Source organism: Papaver somniferum, chromosome 3 (assembly GCF_003573695.1).
Source record: "Papaver somniferum cultivar HN1 chromosome 3, ASM357369v1, whole genome shotgun sequence".
NCBI lineage: Eukaryota > Viridiplantae > Streptophyta > Magnoliopsida > Ranunculales > Papaveraceae > Papaver > Papaver somniferum.
The window spans coordinates 118,358,049-118,370,492 of record NC_039360.1 but is presented as its reverse complement, the minus strand read 5'-3'; the positions used below and the strand labels follow the sequence as shown (position 1 = coordinate 118,370,492).

The 12,444-nt window shown below is 36.4% G+C and overlaps 1 protein-coding gene across 1 annotated transcript; it reads left to right on the top strand.

Moving 5' to 3' along the window:
• The first annotated feature begins 551 nt into the window (after positions 1-551).
• Positions 552-2,222, top strand: LOC113361576 (transcription factor HHO6-like). Its single transcript, XM_026604780.1, has 4 exons — positions 552-851; positions 960-1,475; positions 1,592-1,668; positions 1,755-2,222. Exons 1-4 carry the CDS (start codon positions 641-643, stop codon positions 2,034-2,036), a joined length of 1,086 nt encoding a protein of 361 aa, XP_026460565.1. The 5' UTR covers positions 552-640; the 3' UTR covers positions 2,037-2,222.
• Positions 2,223-12,444: the final 10,222 nt, after the last annotated feature.

Here is a 12,444-nt window from a genome sequence, read left to right as displayed (position 1 = left end):
GGGATTCGTCATTCGAATTCAATTTAAATTAATGTCTCGCGCGCCGCGAACATAAACCAACTGTCGTACTGTTTTACAGAATCATATCTTCCCCCATACTTCCACCGACTGATACCTCAACTTCTTACCTAACCTAACCAACACGCTAGAAAGAATCTCATTTTAGAAAAAAATGTCAACAAAGAAATAAAAAAAATTCCCATTTTCATGGTGGTTTGTACTCTTTTCTCCGCAAATGAGTCAGCTTCGATTAAACAAATCGGATGCGTCTATGCGACGACCTGAAAGCGAGATTTATGTTTTTTATTTTATATTTTTGATCGTGAAAGAAAGATGCGAGATTTCTGTTTGCTTGTCTAAAACCTAATGGTTGCCCTCATACCGAATAGAATGGAATCTTGATCCTTAATTTCAGTTTATGATTCTGTTTTTTTTCCCTTTCACTTTTCCTGATTCTGCCTGTTTAATTTTTATTCTTTAACAAATAATGTACTCCATGTAGATTTTTTCTGGGAATGCATGGTCAGTGCACAGAGCTATTCCTAGTTGGTATATATATTGTATATAAAGTTACAAGTTCACAGTTTAAATTCCTCCTACTCATTCTCTATTTCTGTTGTTTCTTCTTCTTTGCACAGAAATGGGTTCTAATTTGCATGAGCTTAGTTTAGACTACAAACCCAAAAACAAAACAATGAACAGTGTTCTTAGAGAGATATCAGTAACAGGAAATAATGTATCTGAGAAATTACAAAAGATTGATGAATACGTTAACAAATTAGAAGACGAAATGAGAAAGATTGATGCATTCAAACGTGAACTTCCTTTTTGCATGCTTCTCCTAAACGATGGTTAGTGTTCAATTATAATTCATTTCTTAATGGTCTTGTTCATATTTCTGCAGGTATATATAGGTTTAGTGTCGGATATTTCTTATGGTCTTGTTCCTTTTTCTGCAGCTATTGTTGCATTGAAGGATGAGATAACTAATGTCAGAGAAGAAGATGAAAAAGTAAAGTCAGAGAAGAAGAATTGGATGAGTTCAGCTAAGCTATGGAGTAGTAGCAGTAGTTCTAACATTACTGGTGGTGGTTGCTCAAATATTGATAACGATTATAGGAAACTGGTACAAATTACTAGAGAAGTTATTGATGAAAACCCATTTTCTCTATTTGGAATTTCTGGTCTTTCTTCAATAATGAAGAAGGAAGAGAAAGTGATTCAAGCAGTACCCTTGGTTTCCATTATGAATCCAGGAATTATTAGTACGGTTCACAATGGAGTTTCAAATACTATGTTTTGGAGTTCTAAGAGTAACAGTGGTGCAATCTTTTCAGCTTCATCAGGAACTAACAATGTTCAACCAAATTTACAAAGACAGCAACACCCATTTCAAAGAAAGCAAAGAAGATGTTGGTCACCTGAATTACATCGCCGCTTTGTTTCTGCTTTGCAACAGCTTGGAGGCTCACAAGGTTGGTTGTTCAAACTTCAAACCCTTTTGAGTATCAGCATATGCGAACGGTTGAGTTTTCTCAATCTCGATGTTTACATGTTTACATTTAGCTAACTCTTCTTCCTTTATATATAGTGGCTACTCCGAAGCAAATTAGAGAACTAATGCACGTTGATGGCCTAACAAACGATGAGGTGAAGAGTCATTTACAAGTGGGTAAACCATGCACTAAATTTCGATTGCGGAACACTTTTCCGAACGTAAAATGATGACTAATGAGTATATTTTTTTTTTCCAGAAATATCGGCTTCACGTGAACAGAGTTCCTTGTGTTTCGAGTACTCTTGGCAGTCATTCAGTCGTTATAATAGGGGATTCATGGGTGGCACAAGATCAGTACGAGAACGGGGACTTTAAATCGAGTGATTTACAATCTGGGTCTCCGCAAGGTCCTTTGAATTTAGAAGGAGGAAATTGTGGAATTTCATTGACGACAGGTGGTAATAATACAGACGATGAAGGTGATAGAAAGTCAGAAAACTATAATGCTGAAGACAGGGGATTGGCTGATCAACAATGACATTTGGAGATGTTCCCCACACATGCTGGAACTATGATCAGGGAACAAAGTGCTTTTTTCCTACAAAAGCACTTTGTAACCAACTTGTAACAAATTTTTCGTGAAAATAGCGTTTGGTATACTTTTTCCAAAACGCTTTTTTCCAAAAGCACTTTTGTTTGAGGCCAACTTTTAAAAACTACATAAAAGGAGCTTTTAAAAGTAGTAAAAGCAGAAGTTGTGGACCCACTCAATTTTAATTAATTGATTCTCTATTTTAACCTTGCTATTATATTAAAAAGACAAAATCTACCCTTAAATATTTATGTACAACTATTTCACTAACCAAATTTTATTTATTTTATTACAGAACGGGCCCCTAGCTCAGCTGGTCATCCCCGTTTCCCAAAGTTTCATGCGCTCTAGAAGGTTCCAGGTTCGAGTCCCCAATGACGTAATATTGCAAGAATTAACATGGACGGTAGAGTTAGCTTGCCCCCCTTGTGACACAATCTCAGCCCCCCTCCCGCTTCGGCTCCCTTGGCTAGGTTACCCATGAGGCTCGCTGGTAGGTTAGCACGTCAACCTGTTCAATTCGTGTAGTAGTGCGTTGTTGGAGCTTAGCTTGTTAGGCTTCCAACTAGTTAATGTAATACTCTTTATCCAGTTATTAGTTCCTAAAAAAAAATTAAAATAAAATAAAATACTAATTGATTAAATTATGATTTTTTTTTGAAGGCTTCACCAAAAAGGGATATTTTCTTTATATTATTAATTATTTTTTTTTCTTTTAACTTTTATTATTATTATAAATAATAAAGAAAGAGTCATTACACAGCGGTAGTAGGCAGCCGAGCTACAAGCTGGGCGCCGACACCTTTTTGAATAACAATTCCAAATCTATGAAATAAAGAACCACCTATGTTATGCTTGACATCTTGATTAAGTAGGCAGTTCCTCAATCTCTTCAGGAATGCAATTGTGTTGTCCTCTAACTCCCATAAGTTGGTGAATGCCAGCACACCGAAACCATAGCCATGTGTAGAACATTTGTCTTGGTATTTGTGGCACTTGCGTGTAGTTGCCATAGAGATAGCATGTCCTGGCGTAAAGTTGCGTGTCCTCGCACCTGTGAAAAAGCAAACAAAATCAAAACCAAACAAAACCAAACAAAAGTTTACAAAGAGTTTGTTGGTAGCCTCGCAACAAGTTGGGCACCAACACCTTTTTGAATAATAATACCTAATGTATGAAAAAGAAAACCTCGTATCTTGCAATTTGCATGTATCATCACTTAGCTCTCTTAGGGTCGTGAATTATGAATAAGAATTATTATTATTTTTTATCTTTATTTAAATAATATTCAAAATACAAAAAATATTTTATAATTAATAGATGTAATTTAAAATAAAAATTTAAACCATGTCTATTTTCGTCATTAGCCACATCATAAGCACTTCAACATGATAATTTACCAAACAGAATTTACAGTTTGTTGGTTCCACAGCACTTTACATATTATAATTTACCAAACGTCTGACTACTTTATTTTTAAAGCACAGCACAACAACGCACAACACATCACAACAGAGAAGCACTTTTATAAAACTCACAGCAATACCAAACTAGGCTTTAGTTTTTGCTTCTCCAATTCTCTTTGGTGGTTTTGTTTAGGGGTGCACATACCCTACCCATACCCGCCAATCCTACCCTACCCGCCAGTTTTTTAACCGTATCCTACCATATCCACTATTTGGCGGATAGGGTGGCGGGTAAAGATTTTCTTAACCGCCAGTAAACGGGTAGGGTGGCGGGTATAAGCCATATCCTACCCACCCTACCTAGGGGTGCACATACCCTACTCATACCCGCCAACCCTACCCTACCCGCCAGTTTTTTAACCGTATCCTACCCTATCCATTATTTGACGGGTAAAGATTTTCTTAACCGCCAGTAAACGGGTAGGGTGGCGGGTATATGCCATATCTTACCCACCCTACCCGTTGTGCAGCCCTAGTTTTGTTTTTCTTTTGGCCCCATCTATCGTATTTTGGTATAAGAAGTTCATGTTTTGATCCCTAGTTCGTGGAAAAAAAAAAAGAACTTTACTGAATTATGGTGTTCGTTTTGTTATTGTCGTGATTTGCTACGTTAATTCGTCCATGAACATGTTCTCATCAACTCGACCTCTATAACTTTACCTGACAGACATGCAATGTTCGTTTCTGATATTGTCTCCAGTTTTCATTAACTTTAACAAGGTTAAGATAATCAATTTTGTGTGCTCTCGGGCACAAACACATACTACTTGAGCACTGTTAGGCTAGGTGTCGCACCTTCAATTGGCACTGCAATTTTTTTTCTTTGGCAAGAGTATAACCCGTCACAGAAGTTGGCACCTCAGCGAACTAATTGTTCAGCCTTGCACACTTTTCTTCTTGAAATGCAACATTCAACCTGACTATTTGGCAACTGAAGATTTGAAAAAAAAGCCACTATCTTTCAACGCTTCATTATCCAATACTAGAAATGCACCATGCAACATAAATACAACACAAAGCATATCACTACAAATACTCTCTTTTATTACTTAAGGGAAGGGAAGATATCTTTTATTACTTAAGGGAAGATACACCAGTGGTAAGAAAATGGCTTTACATATAGCCTTAAAAAGCCCCATGACTCTGTGCATGAGTCAACTATACCCAAATTGCCCATATGCATTGGCCTTGCATTTGGACCTGGATACGCGATATCCTTGCCTGTGCCATAATGCTAGTCCTCGTCGCCTTAGCAGCCTGAGATTTTGTTGGTAATCCACCCCAACCAACCCTCTCCTTGAATCGTTGAGGAGAGATGGTTTGAAGTTAATCATTCCCCTGCAAGCAAGCTTCGAATAGAGTTGATCCTCTATCGAACGTTAACTTTTTTATTTTTGGTAATTGTCTGGAGTCTTTTGAGATCCCTTCTCAAACCCAAGAATCCAAGATTCACCACCACACAACAAATAAATTACTAACTTATTTAGAAGAGACGTTACCCATAACTAAGCCTTCCAATCTTCCACTACAAAAGAAGATTACATGCCCATAAAGATTCCATGTACAAACTATAGTTAACAATCAATCTGATGGTGTCCAACACAGAGATGTGGTTTCGTCTCTGATGTTTTTCATAAAAAGAACAAAACTAGTGACAAAACCCCTAGATGAACAAACTAGTGATAAGAAAAAACCGGTCATTTTATTTTTAACAAATAAAAACCGTTTCAAACAAAACTGGGACAAAAACCCCAATTCAAATAAAAATTTTAAAATTCAGTTTTTATTTGATTTCTAAATTCCAAAATTAACCTTCCGCATATAAAAACACTTTCAAAGGAAAGTTTGGCGGAAACAAGAAAGAAAAAAATTTCCTCTCTGAACCGAACATATCAGATGAAAGTGTGATTCTTCTTTCCTAGTTTTCTTCGTTTTTTTCGTTTCAATTCAAAGATTCGTCATCATCTTCTCCCAATTTCAATTCAAAAATTGAGAGAGCAATTTTAGGTTTGTTTGATTGAAGAACCGGAGGAGAAGCTACAAGTTTTGAGATCTGTTTATTCGAGATACGCAGAAGAATCCAATTCAGTTGTTCGAAGAAGAGAAGATAAACGTAGTTGTTCGAAGAAGAGAAGAATCCAATTCGTTATTCGAGATCTGGTTGCAATTCAGTTTAGCTGAAATCATATTTCCGCTTTTCAAGTTGAAATTGAATCTCGAATTGAAGAATCCAGCTGAACAATCAATCAACTTCGTGTTGATCATCTTCGTCTTCAAAGAATCAATCAACTTTTCAGGTATTCAATTCTCTTTTTTGTGTTGATTTTTGATTTTGTTTGTGTGAATTTGCTAGTCACTCTTGTCGAATAAACTGAATTGATGTTAGCATATGTTTTTTTATGTTTGTGTTGATGTTCTTATGAAGGATTCCATCTCTTTGGAACTGTTTTTCAAAAAAAAAAAATTGTTGTTGATATTCACATCTGGTGAAACTGTTTTTGGTTTCATCATTTTGTTCTGTAGATTATGGATTCTGTTCTCGCACTTGTATGTCACAAAGAAGATTGTTTAACTCTTCGTATTGGCCTCCAAGAGTCTTTTGCTAATTTTAAGACTAGTATATGCTCAAGTTGGTGTGAATTCTCTCCTCCTTCTATGGAAATTTTTCACATGGTTGATGATCAGCAAAAGGTCATTCATTCTGATTTTGATCTTCAATGTTTGGCTCTATTTAGTATGTATAATAAAGAAGGGATTATGGAGTTACTCGTTAGTCATAAAACTGAGATTTCTGGTTCAATAAGTTCAGGAATTATAGCTTTTGATGACCAGCCACAAAGTTCTGGAATTATACCTTTTGAGAAGCCACGGATTGATTATGATGTTCCAGATAAAATTAAGGAACCGTTGAAGTCTGCTCACTGGTTACATCTCTTTCAAGGAGTTGAACAGTTGTTTCCGGGAGGTGTTGAACAAGTTCGTTGTGATTTACAGAAGTATCACGCAGCAGCTGGTTATGAATACATGGTATATAGGAATGAGAAGTTGAGGATTGGTGCACGTTGTGCTAATAAGAACAAAGAGGAGAATGTGACTGGCATTTATATGCTGTGTCTGTTGATGGTGTTGTAGGAAGTCCTTTTATTATCAAGGAACTAAATAATCAGCATACTTGTGTTGGTGGATTTGTTAACATGCCACGGATATCGAAGAAACTAGTTAGTAGCTTGATTATTGATGAAATTAAACAGGATCCTAATAAGAAAACTAAGCATATTATGGAATCTTTTACGAGAGACTTCGGCTTTGACATTAGTCGTTATTATGCATACGCAGGTAAGAAGCATGCACTGAATACTTCATGGGGAGAGAACGAGAAATCTTTTATGTTCTTGAACTGGTATAAAAACAAGTTGATTGAAACTAATCCTGGTTCTCACGTGGTTTTGGAAGTTGAAGAAGGGACCCATAAATTTCAGAGGATGTTTATCTGTTTTGAAGCTTGTAGTCGTGGATTCAATTTCTGTCGTCCTGTATTATTCGTTGATGCGGCTCACTTGAAAAGCAAGTACCTTGGTCATATGATGGCAGCAACAGGTCTAACCGGAAATGATGGTAAGGTTTTTATCATTTTTTTATGTTGGTTTCATCATTTTTTTATGTTGGTTTCATCATTTTTTATGTTTGGTTTTCATCCCATCTTATGCTTGTGTTATGCTTTCTGTTCATGTTACAGAAATCTTCCCTCTTGCTTATGGTGTGGTTTCATCATCGGAGAATGAAGCGAACTGGAAATGGTTTTTGGATAATTTGAAGAAAGTCCTTTCTCCTTTGCGACCAAAGCTTACTTTTGTGAGTGATCGAGGTATTGGATTGGTAACACAAATTCCTATTGTTTTTCCTGAGGCTTTTCATGGTTGGTGCTACTGGCATATGGAATGCAATATCAATACATGCTTACCAAAGAGTTGCAAAGTTTATAACAAATATGTATTGGGACTGTTTAAGAAATGTGCGTATGCTTCTACTCATAAAGAATTTTCAGAGAATTGGGATAAGTTGAGGAAGGTTCAAAATCAGAAGTTACAAGACTATCTAAGTAGAGCTCCTCTTGATAAATGGGCAAGTTTTTTCTTCAAGGGTCGACGATATGGTAGGTTGTGTTCAAATATTGCTGAGAGTTTCAATGGTTCGGTCGTTGAAGAGAGAGAGAAGCCTATAGCCATCATGGTTGATGAGATCAGGGTGAAGCTAATGGACCAAATGTGTAAACGTCGTGAGGACTCTGCTAACTTAATGAAATGGCGTCAAACTCTATGTCCAGAATATGAAGCTCTACTCCACGACAACAAGATGCATGGATGTAACTACCAAGTCACCAAGTCGTCGGAATATGTGTTTGAAGTTCATGCTTCATTAACACAGACTGTCGATTTGAAAAGAAGAACATGTTCTTGCAACCGTTGGCGTATTGACGGTTTCCCGTGTGCCCATGCTGTCCGTTGCATCATGGTGAATGGAGAAGATCCTTACAATTATGTTGAGCACTATTTTACAGTAAAGTTCTACCGAGAATCGTATAAACATGCAATCAATCCTGTTCCCACAGTCGAAAAGCCCGTGACAGTGTCGCCGAAATCGATGGTTTTTGGTCCGAATAATGGACCACAACCAGGACGTCCATCGAAGAAGAAGAGGATTCCTAATACAGGTTCAGTTGCCAATAAGAAGATGAGAACCTGTGGTTCCTGCAAGGTTTTGACCACCCATAATAAACGGACATGCCCTTCTCGTCAGATTTCATGAGAACTTGGGGTCATTTCGACTAGACTACAATATGTGGTTCCTGCAAGTCATCGAATTTTACTCTTAGTTTCGTTTGCTAGACTACAATATGTGTTTCATTTACTATTTCATATTTTTTGTTTTAGAAGTTAATATGCTGCAGGTGTTTTCATTTTATATTTTGACTAAGAATAATAATTTTGATTAAGTTTAAGTTTTTCAGAATTTTTACAGGCCTTTATAGTTTGGTGTAACCGAATCAGGTTTCATCATTTTTTTGATGAAACCACAAAGGGTTTCATCATTTTTTTGATGAAACCAGAAAGGGTTTTATCTTATTTTGGTGGAACCATTGTTTTACTGTCACTTTTTCTTCTATATTTTTTGACAACACAGTAGATGATGTTTTGTCTACTGTTTATTGGTGCCGCAAATATATGACACATCATTTATGGATAGTTTTTATAAAAATGAGACATCATATTTTGTAGACATAAGCTTTTAAAAAACAACTGAAATAGCACGAAATCGTTTTTTATATAAACTGTAACCATTTCACAAGTACATTAAACTTCAACTAAAACTTGAATCTGCAAGGAGAACTGTATGTCAAGGAGTATCATCATTACAATAACCATTTCAAAAGTAATTTAAAATTCAACTAAAACTGAATGTTCAATAGGACTGGCACGACATGCGAGTATTATTCTATATTGTCAAGGAGTATCTTCAACGCCAACTTTGGTCTCATATTATGCACCTTTTCTCGTATATCATCTGTAGACATGTTTCCTTTCAAGAGGCTCTTCATGTAATAGCAAACATGCAGGCCACAATCGTTCCTGAAAAACCAAAACAATGTCTCAATTGTTACAAAGTGACTAGCTGAGAGTGTTCTGATATTAGTATCTATATGTAAAGCATTCGGTTACAAGTGATGTAATGATTTCAAGCATATGCATATGTGAAATATAAACTTCCAAACATAACTTACCCTATTTGTTCACAACATGTAGGGTTGTGCAAAGAGTATGTTGTTGGCTGACTTGCCTGCTGATCACAGGGGAGCTTTGCGTCGTGCTGTGCAAATGCTGATACTATACGTTGTTTCATGCTTTCAGCACTTTTTCTGCATTCCTCTCCCGTGGAAGCCAAGGAGTTGTAGTGATAAAATTCCCCGGTTTCAAAATCAAAAGTAAGCAATGTCCAATGGTTTACATCTCCAAGTGATGTCAGCAACGGAACGAACAAAAACCGCACGCTATAATCCATTTTGTCGATGAAGCCTTCTATTACAGCACCACATTTCTTTCCTAATGAGTGACATGTCTGAAACAAAATACCAGATAAAAGCTCCTTAATTAGTTACAGACATGCAAGTTTGATGAAACCAAACTTTGTTCCATCAAAATTAACCATATAAACAACATCATTTTTGTTTTCCACAACTATTTTTTATGCCAAAAAATTTACATTAAACAATTTCGGAGTAAACTTACATAGGCAAATGTGCTTATAAACACAGCTCTCTGGTACTTTGGAGAACCATCTTGTTTCAACTTATTTTTTTTGATGTTGTTTTGCAGCTTCAAAATGTAGAACTCTATAATGTCTCCTGCGACGTCACCCTCTCTCATCAAATTATCCATCATCTTCCCCGATATATGTAATTGAAGATTTAAATGCTCCCACGCCGTTGACCTGTTAATTTTATTTTTTAAAAAGCTAGTCAATGATGGATAAAAAAAGGAGAAACAATGCATAACTTGGAACAAAATTTTGATGAAACCAGTCTTGGTTACATCAGTTATTTCCCAATTACCTTTCATTATTCTTTCTGAAAAAAGTGGTCACGAGGGGTTTCTCATTTCTGTTGAGTACTTTCAAGATCTTCAAGTTATCAACTGGTTTCAACTTCACCCCCTGTACTTCCTGCACCTTCTTGTTCTCCTTGCACTTACGAGCTGTAACCTTTCTTCTTTTTTTCACACTGGTGTTGTAATCCTGCATTCTGATAGGTGGAACCAAATTCCTTCTGTCTTCCCTCATTCTTGTAACCATGTTACTCATCCTTTGCGCAGCACTGAGTTCTCCATGTCCTTTCTCTTGACTGTCACACTGCGACAGTCCTAAATCAAATCCAGGTTGTTCATTCTCTAACTCAAGTAAATCATTCGCCATCTTTACAGCTGAGTAGTAGTATACGCTTCCAACATTTGGCTTTGACGACGAACAACCTTTCTTATTGTATTCATATTCCATTTTCCTGATAACATCTTCATCAATTACAAATTGAGTTTCGTTTTCTTCTTGTTCAATAATTTGCTTCATTTCAGATTCTACCCGCTCTGCCACCTTGATATCCTCAACGGTATTTGGAGTCAACTCAGTACCCTCTCCTTCTTGTTCATCATTGGTGACTGGCATCGACGAAGAAGCTTTGCTCATTTCAGATTCCACCCGCTCTGCCACCTTGATATCCTCAATGGTATTTGGAGTCAACTCAGTACCCTCTCCTTCTTGTTCATCATTGGTGACTGGCATCGATGAAGTAGCTTTCTCCATTTCAGATTCAACCCGCTCTGCCACCTTGATATCCTCAACGGTATTTGGAGTCAACTCAGTACCCTCTCCTTCTTGTTCATCATTGGTGACTGGCATCGATGAAGTAGCTTTCTCCATTTCAGATTCAACCCGCTCTGCCACCTTGATATCCTCGATATTATTTGGAGTCAACTCAGTACCATCTCCTTCTTGTTCATCATCGGTGACTGTCTTCGACGAAGAAGATATGACCTGCTCTTGTTCAGATTCTTGTTGATTTATCATGTTAACATCCCTTGTTATCACCTGCAATATTAAGATACCTAAGTTATTTTACTTTTCATCTTCCTGTGTCAAAACCTAATGCTGTAAAAATCAAAAACTTCTGAAAGAATAAAAAGAACTGGCCAATTCATCAAACAAACATTAACTTGAAATGATGAAACCAAATCTGGTTTCATCAAAAAATGATGGAACCAACTGGTTTCATCAAAAAAATGATGAAATGTATAAGAAAATTGTAATATATGCGAGTAATTCAATTGTTACTAAGAAAAATCAAATCCTTTGTACCAGTTGTTGTTCCCTGTCCTCGGCATCATATTTTGCTAGCAGTGATTCTTCTTCTTCAGAAAGAACATATGTAGCATTGGTCCTAAGCTTTTCAATCAATGATCGCGCAAATTGGTATTTGGCTTTGAAGGAGTTAGCTTCACTGCTAGCACCAACATTTTCTTCATCTTGCACTTTGACCGGCACTTCATTTTCTTCATCTGGCACAACAATTTCCACTTCATCTACGGGATCAGCCAAGCGCATTTCTGATTCGTCATACTGAAGCAAGAATGATCCCTTTCGGTGACCAATATTCTCCTGCAGTACACAAGAAAAATTGGTTTCAGCTAAAAAATTTGATGAATCCAAAACTGGTTTCATCAAAAAAGTAAATCTGAACAAGAAAATATTTACCAAAATTCGTTTAAAATAAAACAGACGACATACCAAGCATAGCATTTTTAATGGTAACAAGTAATGGTAACAACTCATAGCAATAATCTAATAAAACCCTCGAAGATTTCGAATATTGTCTAACAAAAATATCAAATAAAACCCTCGAAGTTATCTAAGAAACAAAAATTCAGCTAGAATTTTTGATGAAACCAAAATTGGTTCCATCAGAAAAGTAAATCTTCTAAGTAAATATTTACCTTAGACCAAAGTTCTGTTTTTTCTTCAAGATTCTCAAAGTTAGACAATACTTGTTGACAGATGTTGCTAAGGTTCCATCTAGCAAACCTCGGATACTTGTCTAGCCCATGCTTTCTTTGTGCGATCTTTGTCATCTCTGCCAACCAATACTGCAAAAAAAAACAACCAATATTCAAATTAATCATCAAAAACAAGTCGCTTAATATTCAACAACCATTATTGAAAAAAAATACTGAACTTATGAAAAAAAAGAACAAATCTTAACTTACCAGAGGGTATATTACACAACCAACAACATTTTCTACGTCTGTTCTGTTTGTCATTATCGAATCAAGTACATAGTCATGGAA